Source organism: Pomacea canaliculata, linkage group LG13, assembly GCF_003073045.1.
Source record: "Pomacea canaliculata isolate SZHN2017 linkage group LG13, ASM307304v1, whole genome shotgun sequence".
Taxonomy (NCBI): domain Eukaryota; kingdom Metazoa; phylum Mollusca; class Gastropoda; order Architaenioglossa; family Ampullariidae; genus Pomacea; species Pomacea canaliculata.
In genome coordinates, this window is record NC_037602.1 from 618,417 (window position 1) to 640,768 (window position 22,352).

General features: G+C 44.8%; 1 protein-coding gene, 6 non-coding genes and 1 pseudogene across 8 annotated transcripts; 4 read left to right on the forward strand and 4 right to left on the reverse strand.

Moving 5' to 3' along the window:
• Positions 1-4,747: 4,747 nt before the first annotated feature.
• LOC112554745 lies at positions 4,748-4,853 on the reverse strand. The gene has a single exon (XR_003097309.1). It is a non-coding gene; the product is annotated as a U6 spliceosomal RNA (small nuclear RNA).
• Positions 4,854-6,136: 1,283 nt separating this feature from the next.
• LOC112554740 lies at positions 6,137-6,295 on the forward strand. Its single transcript, XR_003097305.1, has one exon. It is a non-coding gene; the product is annotated as a U1 spliceosomal RNA (small nuclear RNA).
• Positions 6,296-7,905: 1,610 nt separating this feature from the next.
• LOC112554744 lies at positions 7,906-8,108 on the forward strand (annotated as a pseudogene).
• A 672-nt stretch (positions 8,109-8,780) lies between these two features.
• Positions 8,781-8,902, reverse strand: LOC112554748. Its single transcript, XR_003097312.1, has one exon. It is a non-coding gene; the product is annotated as a 5S ribosomal RNA (ribosomal RNA).
• A 903-nt stretch (positions 8,903-9,805) lies between these two features.
• On the forward strand, positions 9,806-9,968 carry LOC112554739. Its single transcript, XR_003097304.1, has one exon. It is a non-coding gene; the product is annotated as a U1 spliceosomal RNA (small nuclear RNA).
• A 2,635-nt stretch (positions 9,969-12,603) lies between these two features.
• Positions 12,604-12,796, forward strand: LOC112554743. The gene has a single exon (XR_003097308.1). It is a non-coding gene; the product is annotated as a U2 spliceosomal RNA (small nuclear RNA).
• A 641-nt stretch (positions 12,797-13,437) lies between these two features.
• Positions 13,438-13,556, reverse strand: LOC112554746. Its single transcript, XR_003097310.1, has one exon. It is a non-coding gene; the product is annotated as a 5S ribosomal RNA (ribosomal RNA).
• Positions 13,557-14,807: 1,251 nt separating this feature from the next.
• LOC112553686 lies at positions 14,808-21,701 on the reverse strand. Of its 2 annotated transcripts, none has more exons than XM_025221070.1 (5): positions 20,477-21,701; positions 18,154-18,358; positions 16,839-16,959; positions 16,607-16,682; positions 14,808-15,359 (listed from the first exon to the last, which is right to left on the reverse strand). In XM_025221070.1, exons 2-5 carry the CDS (start codon positions 18,354-18,356, stop codon positions 14,935-14,937), a joined length of 825 nt encoding a protein of 274 aa, XP_025076855.1. In that variant the 5' UTR covers positions 18,357-18,358; positions 20,477-21,701; the 3' UTR covers positions 14,808-14,934. The 2 variants fall into 2 exon arrangements, with proteins under 2 accessions (XP_025076855.1, XP_025076854.1); XM_025221069.1 differs by having other exon boundaries at positions 18,154-18,374.
• Positions 21,702-22,352: the final 651 nt, after the last annotated feature.

Sequence of the window (22,352 nt, forward strand, 5' to 3'; positions counted from 1 at the left end):
ACTGTGATAACGCCACCAGCATCCATTTCAGATAAATTACTGGTATTTCTAGTCTTGGGTTGGCCCAATAAGAGAAATACAGACAAAAGCCAGGGACGCGAGCCGAGAGTGTACCGCTCACGAAGAAAGAGTTCACATGACAACGACCGGGCCGCCTCCACAGCAACAAATTGACAATGACAATTCTTATTAACAGAGGAGAGAAAAAAGTGCTTCCCATCGTACAAAACATTCACTCCCAGCGCACATAAACTCGAAGCTATTGATCACAACAAGCCCCTACCAGCCCACCGCCGACCTATAGATACAAGGGGAATTTATTGGCAAAGGAAGAACAAATGTTTCGTACATGATTAGGGAAGTAGTAGTACACTGGTTGTTGACAACTACACCCACGTCTCATCTCCATTACTACACGGAACAATAGGCAGAGTAGAGATCACATGCACTGCCGACGAAGTACGGTGCTGAGAGCTAGCGGCGGCCCGGGGTATTGCGACCTTCCGGGCCATTTGTAATTGTAATGGTTAAATTATTTCCCATTACAGTCAAATCTGTTACTTATGCCACCCGCTACTATGCCCACTTCGGTATTATGGCATTTTGCTCGGTCCACTATAAATTCAATGTAAAAAAAAACTTTACTATGCCACCCCTACTCTCGCTACTATCACTTTTGTGACTATTAAAAAGGACACAAGTTGTGAAATTCCGCGCAAGTGCTCGATATATACTCTATGGTAGTGTGGGACATTGCAAGTGTAGTGGATGGAACCTAAGCACGCACACAGGAGGGTGGAGGGGTGCGATGGGAGTTTTTGGCCGGGTGACAGTCACGTGACAGACGGAGAGCGGGAGGGGTCGACTAGCGACAGGATGCAGGTGTGGCGATGTGGGTTGGGAGGGTGAGATGAAGAGGAGGGGGAGAATGAAAAGGAAGACAGCTAGCGCCCAGCCGACATATTCTTGAGAAGCTTTGGACTGACGGTAACTTGAGCAAATAAAGCCGTTTTACAACCCCCGATTATGCCACTCTCGCTACTATGCCGCACTTCGCTACTATGCCACTTTGCTCGTCCCAGGTAGGTGGCCATAGTAGGGAAGATTGGACTGTATATAAAAATAGGCGTACAACTTGATTGTCAGTAGTAATCTACATTATGTTCAGAAAAGTAATGCCATCCCTATTTATCGAGGGAAGAGGCGTTCGCAAACTAACCCCCGACAAAACATAAAATCCGCAAATTAGAAACGTTATATTTTATTATGTATATACCACACAGTTTTTACGCTCCATAAACCTTTCTTCATTCATTCCAATAACTAACCAATTCCCACACTGCTCTCGCATTGTAGTTGCACCTTTACAGTAAATAAAAGGAACACACACAGAGTATTTTACTGGTGTGAGTAATCAGCCCCATGTCCCCATCCAACGTTCTTTTCGTGGACAGAGTGATTTATGAATAGTTAATTTTAGCGTTGGCCGCACTGTTCCAGGGATAGAATTATTGCAAGACAAGCAAATTGTCTTTTCAGTAAGCTGTGTCTAATCCGACTGTCGGCTGCGCCAATTTTTCTTTATGGTTGAAATTTACAGGCAAATCCACAGGAAATAAAGTACAGTGAAAACCCGGTTTTTATTGCTTTGGGTTTTCATCGATTATTTTGGTGAAATACTTGTCTCAGTTTTCACCGGTTGCCTCGGATTTCGTCGGCATTCCCACGTGTCCTGCTCAGTAAGGCGTTGCTTCTCTTGTGAGCATCTAGCGCAACAATTCAATTGTTTTTTAGTGTTTTGGTTTTTTAAATTGATTGTGACTGCTAATACTACGATGACATATCAGTGATTACTACAGTATTCGGGGTGTTTATTTTGCATTTTTCAGTTTCAAAATGTACATAACGCATGTAAGATAAAATCACTTGTACTCAAATCTCATTGTCCCTGTTAAGTGTTTCCCTGGTCCTAGTGCCAAAAGACCAAGAAAGGAAATGACCTCAAATAGTGCCTTGATACCTAAGGTCCCTATGAAGGGGGATTTCCCTTCCAAACAATATCTGCACCTCTTTCTTCCCTCCTCGCTGTCTTCCATACTCCAAGAAGAGTTCCGTAAAATAAATGCAATGTTAAAAATGTTCATTTAGTCTTTGACATTTGTTTTTTTATGTTCGTTTCATATCAATTTCTTATTGTCTTTAGCATTAAACACTACATTTATTCTCTTTAAAATGTGTTTTTGGTATGCATTTAGGAGTGCCTAGAACGAATTAATTAGATTTTCATTGATTCTTATGGAAATAGTTACCTATGCTTTCGTTGGCTTCGGATTTCGCTCATTGTCTTGAAACGGATTACCAACAAAGTTTGATTATATTATATAAGCTGAGTCATGCCTTTTTTCTTTCACTTTCGCCTACTGTAAATTTTTTTCTAAACATCCCCTCCCCCCGACCATCCATCTTTCCTCTTCCCTGAAAGGCAAGAGGAAAATGAGGCGATATACAGTTAGGCTTTCTATTCACTATTAACGTCTACGACGGTTGCAATGCAGTTGAAAGCTATAATTATGTCCATGTAGGCCACAGTATTTAAACTAAAGAATGTGCAACGGTCAGCATTCATCCGCGGTTCTGACCAATTTTTTTGGAAAGGCATACGTAGCCTTGCGCCGCAGTCCCATGACCGCTGTTCTGCGACGTAACACCCCTTAACGTGCTACCCGGTCCCATCATCTGTGTGTCCGTTTGACTGCGCGTTCGTTTAACTCCTGTCCTGTGCAGAAGCTCTGTAGCTGTATTGCCAGTTATCTCATGAACAAGTACACTCGCCAAAATTGACCGATGATGACAGTGTGGACTGATGAGCGGGGAGAAGGGTGGGCCTAACTGCTCGCCTAGGGGAAGTGGTGAGGGGACCAGCTGTGGCTGCTCACCGCATTGTCGCTCATTCACTGTATCGCTTACTCCGCCTATTGCTCACGTCCCGCACGCGTCACACTGACAGTCACCGTTCGTCTGCGCTGCGAAACAAACAGACAAACACGTTTAATAGCAAACAAATTAGAATCACAAGAAAAGCAAGCAGGTTGAATACATAAACGCACTAATAATCTCGAAATAATCTGACCTCAAGTCAGTAAAAGTTAGATAAGCAAAGGAAACACTTTTTCCTCCCAGTGCTTCGTGACTTTGAGTCCGCTTCCGACGAACATTTCCCCGGACTTGTACACCTCCCCAGTCTTGAGACTCAGATGGGAACACGGCAGTGTCCTCTTGACAGGCTGCCCCTCGACAACTAGTAGTGGACAGTCCGAGAATTTCTTTAGCACACTAGTGCCACTAATGGCGGAGATCCACAGGTTGCACCCCATTGCCCGAGGCAATGAACGATGGCGACGACTTTGATGGTGAGTCTTCCGACGCACTGTCCCTAGTCCACTGGCACTGCTGCTCCTCCGGTTGCCCCAGGCAACGAACAACAGCTGCAGTGACACCGGCACCAGACGACAGAGATCCCAGGGACACACAGGTACATAGTCACTACCCCCTGAGGTTGCCCGAGGTAACGGGTGGCAGAGTTGCTGTTGCCGTTTCGTCGTCTGCGAGGGCAGAGACCCCTTCCTTACTCTCCAAGGTCCAAGACTGCAAGTATCAGCAAGTAGTGGTACGCGTTCACGTAGAACGGGCCTCCCTCAGACTTGCTGCCTACAGCAGGTACGGCGCTCAGAGACAGTGGACCCTGCTGGTGTATTGGGAACAGGCCCCGACTAAACCTCTACCCTAAACTATATACTGCTCTAACACGTGACCCCTGCACCAAATTTACCAGGCCCTGACGCTATCGACTTAACACTAACGAAACTATTGTGCACTACTAGACTGCTACATCTTAAACACCCCCTCCCCCACGACCATGGGCCTCGAACGCCTACATCAGTCAAGGCGACCTGTCAAGTAAAAACGGACAGAAAGGCTTCCCTTTACTGCTTTCACTGACTGCTGCCCACCTATAATTATCTACCATGCTTCAGCCCTGCGAGGGCCCAGCGACTGCCGCCTTTACGTATTCTTGAAGGACCGTCCTCGACAATTTGCTATGTCGAGTAACATGTCCGTTACCCCGTTTGACGGTATTAAGAAGGGGATCCTAGGTATTAATCAGGGTGGCGAATACAGATGATATACCCTGTAGGAGATTTAGAGGAGTCTAATTAATTATTTTATTTTGAATCCCTGGATCCATCGCTCCGACTCAGTGAGCAAAGTCCAAGTTTCACAGCCGCACGGTATGACCGGGACAACTTGGGACTTGTATAGCTTGAATTTGATGCTAAAGCGACATTTATGTTGTCACATATCTTGTTGAGCCTTGCCAACGCTGCTGTGAGCCTTAGGTTCATGTCCGTCACAAAGGTACCATCCATCTGGATGATCGTGCCAATGTCTAAAGCTCTGAAGCTCATTTAGATGAGCTTTGTTAACACCAATCTCGGTTTTGCCACATCTGATGGCTTTCAGCCTTCCTACGCTTTTGTCCTCCTTTAACCCATCTCACGACTTCCCTCTTGCACATAAAACCTCACCCAGAGTCCCCAACCTATGTCGATCAGCTGAAACCCGATCCAGCTGACCCCATCTCCAGCCCTTTCCTTTCATCTCCTTTCCACTGTTCTTCTCTTCTCATTTACTACGACGCTAATTAAATTGTGCAATTAAGTGAGTATGGTGGGAACAAAATATTTAAAAAAATATGGAACGCTTCACGAATTTGCGTGTCATCCTTGCGCAGGGGCCATGCTAATCTTCTCTGTATCGTTCCAATTTTAGTATATGTACTGCGTGAACAGTACACACTCTCCTCCCCTACAACTCCTATTAACGACTTCCTAGTGTGTCACTGTCACTGTCCAGGTGTCATAGGTGACATTAATTCTGACATCTATATTAAGTCACGATTTTCACTTGTAGCCATCTTTCTTCTCTTCAAGTTCCTCGCGCTTCTTTAAGACAAAATAGAGAAGTTCACCCTGGTCACCACTGTAAGACGATCTATTGAAAAATTAGATCTAAATTAGTGTTGTGTAGTTAACTCCCTTGAAAGGCCACAAGGATGAGAGAGTTACCCCTTTGTGATCGATGAAGATTGGCTGAGTCATGTCCCTTAGACCACACATGTCATAGAACGCTTCCGACAAAATATTTTCATTCATAGAGTAAGATGTCATTTAATCCCAGATTAGATTACCAGGCAAGCAGGGAATATATTCAAAATTGTGAAAGGGATTAAGCTTTGAAATTGCAGTTCGTTGAGATAAGACAAAGTGCTTTAGACGTGTGCTCTGACATGGGAGTGTGGAAACTACCCTTTGTAATGCCAGTTAAGATCGTAGAACTTTTGTGTGGTTCAGACATTATGTCCTTTTGTATAGTTGGCACAGATGGGCACATTGGTCGTTGTTGCCTAGAGAATATTGCAAGAATAGGGTCCCTACCATCTAGCCAGGCAAGAGGGGACTAAGGGGAACACCTCATCTAGAGGTAAATTAGTTTGTGGTAGGGCTAGCAACCCCACCATATAAACAAAAAGTTACACAAACCAATAGCAGAATATCGGATGTCGAAGGTAATGAAACACGCCAGGAAACAGTCAACCCCGTGAGGGAGCTGGTGCCTCGACGGTGGATTTACTCAAGTCAAGGCAGAAGTTAAGGGTGGGGTACCAGACTGGCAGGATGCTCCAAGTAGTCAAGGAGTTTCACAACTACAAGTTGGACATCCTGAAAGTCAGTGAGGTCAGATGAACCGGCACAGGAAAGAGGAGATTAGCGTCAGGACAAACCATCTAGTTATCATGGTATCCGTAAGCAAGAGAGGTAACCGTTATATGAAAATGGCGCCAAGTGGGCAGTTATCTCAAGTATTTTCGTTTTATCTTGATTTGAGAAATTGAATGTTGCCAAAAATTTCAAAAGAAATGAGGGAAATCGTTGCAATTTGTTTACAAAAGAAGATGGTTGCACTAAGTGAGATTGAAAACTAGTGAAAAAAAAGGCTTTAGATTGAAGGCGGCCCGATCACCGCTAAATAGCCCACAAATAGTTTGGGGTGGGTAGGAGCTTGCCATTTGTGACTCATACTTACCTGCACGGGAGGTACGTTGATCACTTGGAGGTCCTTCCAGGGCGAGGCCTGTCCATTGCACTATGGGGCGGTTGACCCTGCGATCACCCAAATGTGGTGACTCGAGTGCGTAATTTATTCGTAAGGGGGACTGCGTTCGCGCTATTCCCTGTTAAAAAATACAAAGCAAAACCCCCAAACCCTAAAGCTTTCATCCGAGAATCCTTAGTGGTGTCACGTTCCATTTCTTATCATCGTTTTCACCCATTAGTTTGAAACGTATGATATTTATTCTTGGAATCTTGCCTAACTTATCGTCTGTGCTGTGCTGTGCTGTGCTGGCCTATTCACAATTCACTACACGTACCCGCACTCACTTTCTTCGTGCAACACCACAATCAAACCAGTACACGTAAACACGTATATAGTCGTCTGCCGAGCTGAGCCTAGAGCGGATCATCAGCATTTATAATAAAAACGGACTGCAATAATAGTTGGAAAAGTCGACTTGTCCACAGTTTTTAATACAACAAGCAGAAGATGATTTCAGACAAAATGGTGAAAGGACCGTTTGCCGTTTGAGGTAGAAGGAAGACTGTCTGTCGTTCCCTGAGCGAGCTACGCAGAAAGAGGAGAAATCTGGCAAGATGGTTACACCACTTGGTAGGACGCCACATAGCAAGCTTCGGTTTAGCGTGGACGATGAGAGAAGATGGGCAAGCGAAGAGCTGCAGCGTTGTTGGCACTGCTCGCACTCACACATCATGAGTCTTGTACAGAAGGTTCAAGCAACAACCAGGAATTGAAAGAGACGGCTGAAGCCTGAAGGGACGGAACTGACCGTCCGTTACGAGTTAGGTAAGTTTAGGTCGGCGTGGGTCTAGTAGCGCGTAAACTACTGCTACACCGTAGTTGTGGTCACAACAGCACGAAGCTCCGCCCACAGAGCCCTTTCACCCTTGGGCGTCACTCGCGGGTGCGTCCCCTAGGACGCCCCATGTAGGAGAAAGGCCACAGAGAAGAATAGGCGGTAGGCGCCGCGCGGCGTCCAGCCGTGGGATGCTTGTCTGTTTTCCCACGGCGGGTAGGCAACCGTATTGTCAGGATCTCGTAATACCCTCGTGAGATGGCCAACTTCAGCGAGCGAGCCAGTGGCCGTCCACTACGGTTGACGATAGGTTTATTTAGTCCCTTACATCTGCCCACGATTACCCACAGGGATCGTGGAGCATCTGCCGGTTGAGGGTGGAGCAAGAGTTGGCGTTCCGTGAGCGAGCGTGAGCAAAAGAAATCAACAGCCAGGAATGTGGTAACACGTACGGCGGTTACACGTAACACCACCACCACTGGCGTACGGTACTGCCGCCACGCAGCGAGTGAACTGGTTGTGGAATGCGGGTTGGAGTGGGTGGGTAGGATTTAGAGGGTAAGACAGGGAAAGCCTGTTTTGCAGCAAAATCCGTCCAAAGCGTCCGTCTTGGGGGTCCTCACCCGTTTGTTGTGTTTGAAAGCTAGCGAGGGGACTGGGGTTGTTTCCCTTGCTGACGCTGACGGATTGCTTATCGCTTTTCTCTTCTGACTGCGTGGTGGAGGAAGGTAGCTGTAAAAATGCGGTAAAACGTTGGAACATTAAGAAGTGCAGTCAGAATATTTAAAGCGACAGCCCTTACAAGTAGACCGACGTTGTCATCGACATGACTTGAATGGCATTGCGTGTTGCCGAACCCGAATGTCAGGGAAATCCAGACGCTACCTGTCGCCAAAGCAACGTGAGACCGGTATATCGCTTCTCGGCCTTTTGGTACAGATCAAAGTGTAGTATCTGTTTCTGATACTATCAGCATTAAATATCTGATACGTCCTCTCATCGGGGGACTGCGATATTAAACTGATTTTTGAACTATGACGGAGTGTTTAGGGGCTTGCTCCACCTCTGTGCACGGGTTGTCCTGGTATTGCAGTACTCCAGGATCGGCTCACTCCTCTTCCCGAGGAGCAATGATGAAATTGAATGTCAGAAGAAGGAAAGTTCGTCTTAGGAAGACGTAAGGCGGCGACTTAGGCGCCTCCTCTCTTCAGTCGTTCGTTACGTTCGTTTGCTTTTTTTTCTTAGGTTGGTGCTGTGTTGGGTGTGCCACGATCCATGTCTTGTTGCTAATCAGCAGGCCTGCCTGTAGGGGTTGACTTTATCCGTCGAAGCGTGATTTATTTTTCAAACGTGGCTGTCATTCAACCGCCCATTTCTAGCAAAGCGCGTGTATGCTCAATCAACCCCTAGCATCTGACATGTCTTTCACTGCTACTGTTGTTTTTCTTCTTCATTAGCTTAATAGCCTTCAATCTGTGGCATGGCATTTCTGCGTTGAGTGATACAGGTTGTGCAGCACGATGGTTGGTGGCGTAGCGCGCGTGTGGTGGCAAGCAAGGGCTGAGCAAGCAAGCACAATTTTTATTTTATTTTTTTTTTTAGTCGCAAATGTCATGACTGAGCTGGAGTTAAGTAAAGTGACATTGGCAGTGTAAATATGAAGTCTAGCACGGATTAAAGCAGCAGAGAAAAAAAAATGAAAACAGAATGGACTAGAAAGAAAGTTGCCATGTCTAACAGAAAACTACTACTACTAAATCAATCAAATGAAAGAAAAGAAAAAAAGTTTTGCCTACAGCACCCAGTGTTCCCAGGCGGTCACCCATCCAAGTACTAACCAGGCCCGACGTTGGCTTAACTTCGGTGATCGGACGAGAGAACCGGTGTGTTCAACGTGGTATGGCCGTAGGCGACAGATTTAGTTCGTAAAGCTTTTTATAAGTACACTTTCACTATAGCCAGTAGAGACACACAGCGAGTGACACACGCAAGGTTATGTGCCATTACCTATCCTACTACTACCTACTAACCTACCTATAAACATCACGTCCATAAATTGCACGGAAGGGCCAACATTACAGCGGATCATTCAAAAGAGAAGAAGAAAGCAGAGGAAGATCATCGTGCTATATACAATGCACGCACGACCCATTCAGTCGGTCGTGTCCAACCTAGGGTGCGAACTTAGTCACACGTACGCGGGCACGCGCACAGATTGATAGGTTTGCTTTTGGCTCAAAAGTCCACGTACCGTCCCTCGAGAGGGATGAAATCTTTGAAATAATGGGAAATCGACTTGCAATATTTCCTCTACGTTTATTGCTTCAAATAGCCCAGAGGAAATAAAGAATTCACTCTGACAACGCGAAAAGTTCCGCCTTTCCTTCTCGCCCAGATAAGAGTTGAGAAAGTCTGGTCTACAGCTGCCACGAGTCTGGTGCCTCTGCTGGCTGCATGACGTGTATAGAGGTGGGATATTTAAAAAAAGAAAAGAAGAAAAAAAACCAAAAAAAAAAAAAAAACAAGATGGAATCCGTAAGCAAGAGACGTAACCGTTATTTAAAAATGGCGCCAAGTGGGCAGTTATCTCAAGTATTTTCGTTTTATCTTGATTTGAGAAATTGAATCAGAAGCTTGTTGCCAAAAATTTCAAAAGAAATGAGGGAAATCGTTGCAATTTGTTTACAAAAGAAGATGTTTGCACTAAGTGTGATTGAAAACTAGTGAGAAAGGCTTTAGATTGAAGGCGGCCCGATCACCGCTAAATGGCCCACAAATAGTTTGGGGTGGGTAGGTGCTTGCCATTTGTGAGTCATACTTACCTGCACGGGAGGTACCTTGATCACCTTGAGGTCCTTCCAGGGCGAGGCCTGTCCATTGCACTAAGGGCGGGTTGACCCCTGCGATCACCCAAATGTGGGTGACTCGAGTGCGTAATTTTATTCGTAAGGGGGACTTGCGTTCGCGCTATTCCTGTTAAAAAATACAAAGCAAACCCCAAACCTAAAGCTTTCATCCGAGAATCCTTAGTGGTGTCACGTTCCATTTCTTATCATCGTTTTCACCCATTAGTTTGAAACGTATGATATTTATTCTTGGAATCTTGCCTAACTTATCGTCTGTGCTGTGCTGTGCTGTGCTGGCCTATTCACAATTCACTACACGTACCCGCACTCACTTTCTTCGTGCAACACCACAATCAAACCAGTACACGTAAACACGTATATAGTCGTCTGCCGAGCTGAGCCTAGAGCGGATCATCAGCATTTATAATAAAAACGGAGTGCAATAATAGTTGGAAAAGGTGCCTTGTCCACAGTTTTTAATACAGCAAGCAGAAGATGATTTCAGACAAAATGGTGAAAGGACCGTTTGCCGTTTGAGGGTAGAAGAAAGACTGTCTGTCGTTCCCTGAGCGAGCCTACGCAGAAAGAGGAGAAATCTGGCAAGATGGTTACACCATGAACGTAGATCCCCTGGACCGATGGCAGACGATTTTTTTCACTTAACTGCTAGAACGAGGCTCGGGACCTCAGAACTTCCGGTTAATCCTACATTGGTTTAGCGAAGGACTTCAATGGCTATGTCAGCAAAGTCTGCAAGAGTAACATCAATAAAGAAACACACAAAAGGCGGTTGATACTGCTGCTGGTAGAATGTAACTGCAAGTATCAAATCGTTCGGTGTAAATTTTTTTCCGCTTCCGCGGGCAGGAATATCGACAGATCAAGACAAGTGGCGAGCGGCTCTCATTCATGCTACAGGCCGCTACATCAGACCACGAACGTGTCTATTAGTTCGTGATCAGACACAAGTTTCAATCTATTGAGAGCCAAGATTTGTTCAAGGCACTTGGAAGAAGAATGCATTAAAAAAGGCACTGATCTTATTTACCTCTTGCTCTTCTTTATCCTGTTCATGTTATAGTTCGCGACTACAAGGCGACAATTTTCACAGAGCCAAGGATTTGCCCATTAAAAAAAATAAATTTAGTTATTAATAATCGCGTCATTCATTAAATTACTTGAGAAGTGTATTGATTAAATATTCTTCATATTGTTTTTAAAAGCTCGCTGTAGATGAATAGGCGTAGAACAACGAAATACCCGATTTTATATAAAAGCGAGAGACCGAGGTAAAGCATATATATATATGCGAACACTTCATGATTCTAGATCTAGAAGTTTAAATACGATTCATATATTATTTATTATTTCATACGAAAGATTTCCGACTAGTGAAGCAAATACTTTTGTGTTCTAAATAGATACAAGTTTGGTTAAAAGTGCAAGCAAGCAATACAGTTACGGTAATTATATTGTTGATATCAAACGTCTCATTAAATTCCATTTTCGCGCTGCTATTCCGGAAGTACGACCGGCCAGAGGCTCGCCGAGACTGACCGCGGATCACTTCGCAAGAGGCCGACAGTGAGTCTCGGCGTACAGACATCAGTCCACCTATCTACGTCCATGGTTACACCACTTGGTAGCGACGCCACATAGCAAGCTTGGTTTAGCGTGGGACGAGTGAGAGAAGATAGGCAAGCGAAGAGCTGCAGCGTTGTAGTGGCACTCGCTCGCACTCACGCACATAATGAGTCTTGTACAGGCGGTTCAAGCAGCAACCAGGAATTGAAAGAGACGGCTGAAGCCTGAAGGGACGGCTGACCGTCCGTTAGGAGTTAGATAAGTTTAGGTCGGCGGGGGTCTAGTAGCGGGAAGCTACTGCTACACCTTAGTTGTGGTCACAACAGCATGAAGCTCTGCCCACAGAGCCCTTTCACCCTTGGGCGTCACTCGCGGGTGCGTCCCCTATAAAGCGAGCCCCATGTAGGAGAAAGGCTACAGAGAAGAATAGGCGGTAGGCGCCGCGCGGCGTTCAGCCGTGGGATGCGTGTCTGTTTTCCCACGGCGGGTAGGCAACAGTATTGTCGGGATCTCGTAATACCCTCGTGAGATGGCCAACTTCAGCGAGCGAGTCAGTGGCCGTCCACTACACGGTTGACGATAGGGTTTATTTAGTCCCTTACATCTCCCACGATTACCCACAAGGGATCGTGGAAGCATCTGCCGGTTGAGGGTGGAGCAAGAGTGGCGTTCCGTGAGCGAGCGTGAGCAAAAGAACATCAACAGCCAGGAATGTGGTAACACGTACGGCGGTTACACGTACACCACCACCACTTGGGCGTACGTACTGCCGCCACGCAGCGAGTGAACTGGTTGTGGAATGCCGGTTGGAGTGGGGTGGGTAGGATTTAGAGGGTAAGACAGGGAAAGCCTGTTTTGCAGCAAAATCCGTCCAAAGCGTCCGTCTTGGGGTCCGTCCCGTTTGTGTGTTTGAAAGCTAGCGAGGGACTGGGGTTGTTTCCCTTGCTGACGCTGACGGAATGCTTATCGCTTTTTTTCTTCTGACTGTGTGGTGGAGAGAAGGTAGCTGTAAAAATGCGGTAGAACGTGGAACATAAGAAGTGCAGTCAGAATATAAAGCGAGCCCTTACAAGTAGACCGACGTTGTCCATCGACATGACTTGAATGGCATTGCGTGTTGCCGAACCCGAATGTCAGGGAAATCCAGACGCTACCTGTCGCCAAAGGCAACGTGAGACCGGTATCGCTTCTCGGCCTTTTGGCTAAGATCAAAGTGTAGTATCTGTTCTTATCAGCTTAATATCTGATACGTCCTCCATCGGGGGACTTCGATATTAAACTGATTTTTGAACTATGACGGAGTGTTAGGGGCTTGCTCCACCTCTGTCACGGGTTGTCCTGGTATTGCAGTACCTCCAGGATCGGCCCACTCCTCTTCCCGAGGAGCAATGATGAAATTGAATGTCAGAAGAAGGAAAGTTCGTCTTAGGAAGACGTAAGGCGGCGACCTAGGCGCCTCCTCTCTTCAGTTCGTTCGTTACTTGCTTTTTCTTAGGTTGGTGCTGTGTTGGGTGTGCCACGATCCTTGTCTTGTTGCTAATCAGCAGGCCTGCCTGTAGGGGTTGACTTTATCCGTCGAAGCGTGATTTATTTTTAAAACGTGGCTGTCATTCAACTGCCCATTTCTAGCAAAGCGCGTGTATGCTCAATCAACCCCTAGCATCTGACTGTTGTTTTTCTTCTTCATTAGCTTAATTAGCCTCAATCTGTGGCGTGGCGTGGCATTGCGTTGAGTGATACAGGTTGTGCAGCACGATGGTTGGTGGCGTAGCGCGTGGCAAGCAAGGGCTGGAGCAGCAAAGCACAATTTTATTTTATTTTTTTTTTTAGTCGCAAATGTTGACTGAGCTGGATAAAGTAAAGTGACATTGGCAGTGTAAATATGAAGTCTAGCACGGATTAAAGCAGCAGAGAAAAAAAAAATGAAAACAGAATGGACTAGAAAGAAAAGTTGCCATGTCTAAACAGAAAACTACTACTACTAAAATCAATCAAATGAAAGAAAAGAAAAAGTTTTGCCTACAGCACCCAGTGTTCCCAGGCGGTCACCCATCCAAGTACTAACTGGGCCCGACGTTGCTTAACTTCGGTGATCGGACGAGAACCGGTGTGTTCAACGTGGTATGGCCGTAGGCGACAGCATTTAGTTCGTAAAGCTTTATAAGGTGCACTTTCACTATAGTGAGTAGAGACACACAGCGAGTGACACACGCAAGTTATGTGCCATTACCTACCTACCTACCTACCTACCTACCTACCTATAACATCACGTCCATAAATTGCACGGAAGGGCCAACATTACAGCGGATCATTTAAAAGAGAAGAAGAAAGCAAAGGAAGATCATCGTGCTATACAATGCACGCACGACCCATTCAGTCGGTCGTGTCCAACCTAGGGTGCGAACTTAGTCACACGTACGCGGGCACGCGCACAGATTGATAGGTTTGCTTTTGGCTCAAAAGTCCACGTACCGTCCCTCGAGAGGGATGAAATCTTTGAAATAATGGGAAATCGACTTGCAATATTTCCTCTACGTTTATTGCTTCAAATAGCCCAGAGGAAATAAAGAATTCACTCGGAAAACGCGAAAAGCTCCGCCTTTCCTTATTGCCCAGAGTGCTATCTCCTTGTCGTGATGCTGCGTGTGATAAGTTAATATTATTATAAAACACGAAAAGCACTAAGACACTATGATACATGCACTTCAGTAACAAATTATTTAAAGTGACAAGGTCAGAAATAAAAAAAGCCTAATGAACAACAGAAAGAGAAAAGACTACTTGCAGAGCATTGTTGTAAGTCTTTTGTGCTGAAATGCTTGGTTGTTCTCGGGAGATGAGCTGACAAAGAGAATATGGATGGTACATGTGGACAAGGAGGATAAAGATGGACTGTGCTTTTTTAAAGCCTTTTTGTGAGTTAGTACATAGGGTCATGGTTCACTTTGTATGATGTAAATCACTCAACCTAAATTATGGAATGAGGCTTATTTTGATGGGTCATGTCCTTTTCTCTCCGTTGTTTTCTTTTTGTTTGTGTTGTTTAGTATATCGATACACCGGATCTTGCTGATGTCGAGAAGGACAGCAACTGTTGAATGATTGCTATGTCAATGTTCATTTCCTGTTGGAGCTTTAAAACTGACTGATGGGGCTTCAAAGAAGCCTTTCAACGAAAGAAGCTGCAAGGTTTTGTTGGGAGAGGGGGGGGGGATAGAATTTTAAATATTTCAGTATATCTGTGAAGTACTAAGTCATTTTGTTTCTTAAATTTTTTCATGTTTATAGGATATTTGTTTTATATATTTATTTAGTTATTTAATTCAGTTCTCAGTGACCTCCCACCTCCTTCTATAAACACCAATGAAAGTCAGAATACCATATGATATTTTTCAAAGTACTCTATTTTATTGATGTATTTTTGAACTAAATCTTCAAAAGGTGTATTTGGATCGAATTGTACGATTTGCTGAGCACACTGAGCAAGCTGTCTCGCCCCAACTTCCACTTTAGTTAGTCGTCAGGAATGATGAGGACCACGGACAAAAAAGTATGATGCTCAGCCCAGAAAAGGCCTTCGTGTCTGGTCTGCAGCCAGATCCGGTCACCAGCAGACGCCACCACTACAATGCCTGAGGAAGCCGCTACTGCATACTGCTTATTATTATTATATGTATCTGGCAATCCACTTCCCGGTCGGCTTCTCACCAAGGTATTGCCATTCATCTTGAGGTCAACCAGATTGTCCTTAGATTGGTATGGGAACACCTGGAAGTTGATTAAGTAAACACCAGAGTATGGAACAGTGTATACACCCTCCCCTTCCTCAAATCCATTTCCAATATCAAAGACTTCAGTGAAGTTGAGAGGAGCTGATGCTGGAATTCTTATGCCGCCATCTTGGTATGGAAACTTGCCCAGAAAAGCTACCTTTGGTCCTGGAAATAACAACATCTACACACTCGTTTAACAACATCAAACAGAACAGTTATATAAGATTACTGAAGGAGGAAGACAAATGTACGTACATATTTTCTAGGAGTAATTGCAAGTGTAGCATGTTACCTACTCCATGTAATGTCTGTTTCTCATTTCTGAGTCTCACGATTCCTCTCATTGTGACTTCACGACTGTCTGTGTAACATTGCTACACACGAGCAAACGTCTGTACAATATTACACACGATCACATGTCTATAAGGTGACCAGACGTTTCGGGGCGAAAGCGGGACACGTGCCTGATGGTGTCGTCACCGTCAAAGAACGCCGAAAAAAGTGATTTTTAAAGACAACCGGGACATTTGATGGACTTGCCAGAAAGCCAGAAAGCGGGACATTGGGCGTCCCGCCCGATGAGCAGGCGGGACAAGAGGTCAAAAGGGGGACGTCTGGTCACCTTACATGTCTATGTAATCGTACACAAGCTGGGAAGTATGAAACTTTTATGGATTATTGCTCATGAAGCGATTAAAAACAGAAATGTGAAAATGGAGGGAGTTGGTAAAAGTGGATTCCGCAGTTTCACGATCAACATGTCGTGCTTAGTGTTGACATTGCAAATTACCCACTAAAAAGAAAACTTTAAATGTTAACGAGTATGACTTTTAATCACTGTAGAATTTTCGTTATTAATAATGTTTAAAAAGCTGTGTGTTAAAAGATTTTCATTTTTATTGAGTGATTCACATACGTTTAAGTTGATTTACAAATGAAAGAATACATGTAAACACTTGACGCTTATAGAATAATTTTATCTTTTTGTAACGACTCTTTCTAACCGTCGACAACAAAGAGAACAATCTACTGCCTCGATTTACTTTTGTGTGATTACTGCATGAGTCCCATACAACCGCCAGTATATGTTACTAAAACTGTCTTACTACGGGCATCAACACAGCTAACAAGGCATTAGTCATGTATTGGTATCCAATCCTAGTATATCTCATTTTCAGAGAGTCCTCTCGCATTATACATGTCAGTAAAGTTTATTCTGAGTATTACATTTCCTGAATATTTTCAGTCCTCTGTTCTAACTTTAAAATTTGAGGCGGTATAGCGAGTGTAGTCACTATGCACATTAATGGAATAGCAGTCTACCTGCCAACAGCCCGCTTCTAGTCAAACAATATATTTATTTCTTACTTTTCGATTATTTGTGAGAGATGTGAGTCCGAGACAATACTTACGTTGAGGCAAATTGGATTCTTTTGTCTGGTTCGCCTTCATTCCTTCCACCTCAGACATTCCTGTGTGCAGGCCGGTCTGTCAATCAAATCAATGGACACATCAAACGCGTTTCGCGTTGTTAAGATGTTTATGTAAATATGAAAATTAATTAATTTACTCGTTTACTGCTGACTAGCTGCATGGAGGTAGAAATGTGATGAAGTGATGGGAGCTAAGAGAAGAGAAAGTAACCTGCAGTGTGGAGAGTCTTTCGCGGAGATTCGATAATTCTTTTCTCATCTCAGCTTCCTGAAGATGCGCGCGCAGCTCCGAGACTTCCTGTGCTACTCTCCACAACATGGACGTCTGTGGACTGTTGTGTGAAAAGAAAACCATTATATTTATACACAAATGTCAACATGTTTATTGACATTGTCTTAAAAGCCCACGTTAATTAATTCGTTCAGAAAGACAACTCAGTTGTGAAGCAGACGTGCGTGTCACGCTGGGGGAAGTTTGTCAGTAGATTTCTCCTTGACCTTTGTGGCATTCTTACATCTACGTTTAGTCTCTTTAGAATCGCTGTTAAAATAAATCTGTCTCCTAATTTTGAGTGGATCATATATAACAGCAGTCTTGATATTCATAAAATGCCAATCTCCTTAAAGTGGGTTGATGGAGTCTGGCATGGGATGTAGAGAGGTCAGTGGGTTGATGGAGTCTGGTATGGGATGTAGAGGTCAGTGGGTTGATGGAGTCTGTCATGGGATGTAGAGAGGTTAGTGGGTTGATGGAGTCTGGCATGGGATGTAGAGAGGTCAGTGGGTTGATGGAGTCTTGCATGGGATGTAGAAAGCGGAGCCTGACCGTATATTGTTCCTGGCGGGAGATGGGGACACTAGTTAGTTTTTAACGAACCTATAGCATGTGCAACAAATTTGCGGAAAGCACTCTGCACACTCAGCAACAAGAGCAAAATGCGACCAGATGACGGGAGGTGGCTCCCCTCTCCACATGCCAAGCGTTATACACATACCGGCACAATGAATAAAAAAGGATTTTGGCGCCGACTGAAACAAAAGGCGCCAGTTGGTCGGCATCAGTTAAAGCATTATCTATTAAATCAAATTGCATTTTAAATGACTAAATAATTGATGTTTATAATAATAATATAATAATAATAATAATACGCGTAGATAATTGTTGTAAAAACAAAATAATCAAACATGACATTGGACGTCCCTATCATGGCAGTCGCCACCCGCTACACCCTCCCCACTTTTCCTTCGTTTGACCGTTGTGCCCACGGGACCATTCACCGAGCTCTGCTCATCTGCTTACATTCATCTGTACGTGGCTAGCGCGTGAGCAGAAGTGACTCTAGCTTGTACATGGCCAACTTAATAAAGATGTATTGTATATACTGTGGGGCCCTGTATTTGTTATATTATGAAGATGTCACACATGGACTCGGACTTTGTAGCAACAAGAACTTACTATAGGCCTTTACCAAACGATACAACAATGGCTAACAGTAACTTTTGATCAACGATGCTGGAGATGTTACCCCTGAAGTCCACTTCTGCAGTCCTGTTTGACTTCTGTTACAAACTTGCGAAGAATTTCCATCTCCGCCTCCAGACGCTGAAGTCGTCTGCTGTGCTGATTGTCTGACTCCTGCGAGCTGACAGGACTTGCAGCAGCATCCAGTGACAGTGACAGTGTCATCATCACCAGCAGACACACAGTCACACCTCGTGGCACCGCCATGGCTGTGTGGACAAAGGTCTGTTGATAAGTAAAGATAGCGTTTTGGATCTTTCACAACTAAGCATATACATGTATATTAAAGATGGTTTTGCATAAGTCAACTTAAATATATAAAACAGCCAATACAACATGCTGTAATTCACACTTTAGTAGTGATAATATTAATGTGTTACATTCTCCAAAATAATGTCACCAGGCGCTCTACTTTATTGGCGTTTAAACTTTCGTTTTCGCTTCTAGACGATGACTTTGCTGTTTCCTGTTTTTGATGCAAAAATAGTTTTAAATGTCTGCTGGCTGACATTGGCTCTCTTTTGTTTTTTTTTTTTTTTTTTGACTGAGCAGTAAGACCGTCACGTGCTTAGTCACGACCACGACTGACTTCAGTACATAAAAGATTCCATAAACTTCACAAGAAAAAACTGGTTTCATGGGCTCAATGACCAAACTGAACATTCAGTCAACTCACAGCACACGTGCTTGTCATGAACCAGCCTGGTTCAAGGCCAGAACAGCAGCTGAAGCGGGTATACATAATTACAGGGGGGCCGTGGTCAATGGAAGCGGACAGCGAGAGGAAGCCTTTCTGTCCGTTTCTACTTGAAAGATCGCCGTGGTTGATAGAGGCGATCGAGGCCCAGGGTAAGCGGGTGTAGATAATTACAGGTGGGCCGCGGTCCGTGAAAGCGGACAGTGGAGGGAAGCCTCTCTGTTCGTTTTCATTGATGTGACAGGTCGCCTCGATTGATGGAGGCGATAGAGGCCAAGGGTAAGGGGGTGTAAGGTGTAGTAGTAAAGAATAGCGCGGTGGTCAGTAGTGGCCTTAGTACTAGAGAGATAGCGTTAGGACCGGGGATGAGGGGTGGCGAGTAGTCACGTGGCCTCGTAGTATTTAGTTAGGGTTAGAGGGTTAGTCGGGGCTTTTCCCAGAAACACCAGCAGAGACGACCGTCTCTGAGCGTAGAATCAACTGTAAGCAGCAAGTCTGTAGGGGGCCCGTTCCACCAAACGTATCGCGCTACTTGCTGGCACTTACAGTCTGGAACCGTGTGAGTGAGAAAGGGGTCTCCGTCCTCGCAGACGTCAAGAAGGAGGTACACCGTCAGAACCGGCTACAGCAACTCTGCCACCCGTTGCCTGGGGCAACCGCCGGGAGTAGTGATTGTTGTTCCTGTGTACCTCTGGGGTCTTGGACGTCTGGAGCCGGTGCCGGACTACTGTCGCCTGAAATCGTCACTGCATCTGCATCCGTTGCCTGGGGCAACCAGAGGAGCAGCAATGCCAGTGAGCTAGGGACAGTGCGTCAGGAAACTCATTCACAACGTCGTCGCCATCGTCATTGCCAGGGGCATCAGTGTGTGACTGCTCAACTCAGCCAGTAGTGACAGTAGTGTGCCAAGGCAGGTCTGTGGCTGTCCACTACTGGTTGTCTAGAGGCAGCCATCGTGAACGACGCTGCCGTGAAGAACTATTCGAGACTGAGGAACTGTACGCTCCAGGGGGAGCGTTCGTCATACGAAGATCCAGAGATTAGAAGGAAAGTGTGTTTGTTTCATTTTGTACTCTTTGCATTTTTGTAACTCGATGATAGTCTGCGTATTCATAGACTCATATTGCGTCACGTGTCAACCTAATTTGCTTTGTTAGTTTTCTTGTAATTATAATTTGTTTGTTGTGCAACTGTCTTGTCGGTTGTGTTTGCGCACGCGAGTGAGAGTGTACGCGTGCGGACGTGTGAACGGGCGGTTGAGAGGTGAGGGTGAAAGCGGGTGGAGCGAGCCAGCCAGAGTGACCCCTTTCCCCTAAGGGCGAGTGAGGCCCATCCCTCTACAAGCCGCGCTCCGTATCATCACAGTGCTATCCCGACATTCTTGTTGTGTAACGGATGTCGTCTGCGCAAAATTCCTTCAGAAATAGTTTGCGCTATTCCAAAGTTCAAAACCTGGGACTCAACAGTTCCAGTACTTTTTCAATGCATTTAACTAGAGGTTAAAAATACTTACAAGATATTATTAAACTTCTGAATGTAACAGCGAGGTTTGGATCAGCCACTGAAACAAACAATTTAAAAAAAAAACGAATGGCAATAAACAAACATTAGTAAGATACTGTTGTCTTACCTGTTCCTCCCTGCAACAAGTCAAAGTCAGCACCCAGACAGCTTTCTGTCCTTTATAAAGCAGCACTCACCTCAAACTGCGGCGGCAAAAAGGGAAACAATGGGCGACAGGGTATGTGGTGCCATCAGTTCCGCTACATCACTCATCTTGGCCTTGGCTACAGGGGCTTCACCAGACGGCTCTTTAACATGTGTCCTGAACACAACCGTCACAGATTCAAAACAAACCTGACACAAATTCACGACAGGTTTTCATGTGAATAATTTACACTGTTTACAGGTCCTGTCAGGACCACACACACCAACAACAACAAACTGTTAGTTTTCCCTGCTCAGGTCAAGGACAACAAGCAGTAGCAAAAATCACTTTTTTATCTCTCGGTCCTGATCTCATTGGTACAAGTGGAGCGTCTCAATGACACCTGCAGATCAAAAGAAAAACTGGCCGCCCGTCCACCTTTCCCATTTCCTTCCATCCGAACGATTAAGAAAGAAAGCAGGTTTGTGACAGTTAATGGCTATCTCAAAAAGGAAAGGGTATTTTCACCAATTTTTCTGGAAAGAATATCTGAGGTAGTCAGTAAAAAATGCTCATGGCTAAATCTGTAATATTTTTGGTAAAATTTCCTCTTTATTGGTTTTTGTGATCTTTGACATCTGAAGAGACTTCACGAGGGTCACCAAAGGTGTAAAGTAGGATTCTGCTCATGTCATTGTCCATTCCTACCCTACACTTAGCAGTTATTTCCCTCGTATTCGACTTTTCCTCTTGTGAGCTCCATTATCATTATCCTTTGATATCTCTCTCACACACACACACAGAGACACAAGAGCAGACATCAAACACGACCACACACACACATGCAAGCGTCCACACGTGTATAAAGGCATAACAACAGACTGATGCGTGCACCCACAGACGTCTCCATGGCACCGTCAGCTCTGGATGCACAAGACTGGCATTCTGGTCACGTGAGCTGTGCTACGGAGGCGTAGAAACGAGGCAGGAAAACAAAGTTGTTTGCCAACGGTCTAGTTTCGCAACGACGATAAAAAAGAAAATTTGTTGGAGGAGGTGATGGTGGAGGAATGGAAGATAACTGAGACTATGTACTAGGGTGGTGGCTGCAGTGATGTATTGATGTAGTGATGCACAAGTAGTTGTTATACTGTGCAATACGTGCTGAATTAAAATGAAAATAAAAAGGAAGAAGTGAATGAATTGATATTTGCATAATTTTGTTGTTATTGCATATTCATTATCTGAGGACAACGAAACGTGTTCCTCTCCTGTTGTAAATGTTGTGTACCTTTATTCTTATTGCTACACATATCTGTGCTGTTAGTCTACTCTATCTGTACATCTTTGCTGGCCGCCCCTCACTCTTCACACTTAACACATCACTAAACACGTCAGTTATGTGGAGACTTGTTTTTTCCGATGAAAAATTCAGAATGTATAAGCAGGGCTTCTGCTTACGCAAAAAATTGCGTACAGTACGCATTAAAAGTTCGGAGGACCCCTTCAATTTTCGTCAATGGGGTCCCCTTCAAATTTGGGCGAAGAACAGGGACCCCTTTAAAATCTGAAGAAGGGGTCCCTGGGACCCCAAAGAATTCAGCCTTAGCAGAAGCCCTGGTATAAGTAACCAACCTGTGTGCTGACTACATTGTACTCAAATGGAGAGAGTGGAGAAAAAAGTTTTTTTGCAACCGTCACCTTCAAAGAAAGGAGTCAACACCGAGCAGCGAGAATTTCTGACAGACTCTTGTGCTTCTGTTTTCTTTCCTTCCTCAATGTCTCACCACAGAGCCACAAGGTTTACAATACACATCTGTATATGTGAGTGTGTGTATGTGTGTGTGTACATGGAATG

Coding starts and splice junctions, on each gene's coding strand:
- LOC112553686 (XM_025221070.1), bottom strand. CDS start 18,356: ATGGCGGTGCCACGAGGTGTGACTGTGTGTCTGCTGGTGATGATGACA. Junction 16,960..18,153: donor TGCAGAAGTGGACTTCAGGG/GTAACATCTCCA, acceptor TTCACACAACAG/TCCACAGACGTCCATGTTGT. Junction 15,360..16,606: donor AGAATCCAATTTGCCTCAAC/GTAAGTATTGTC, acceptor TGTTATTTCCAG/GACCAAAGGTAGCTTTTCTG.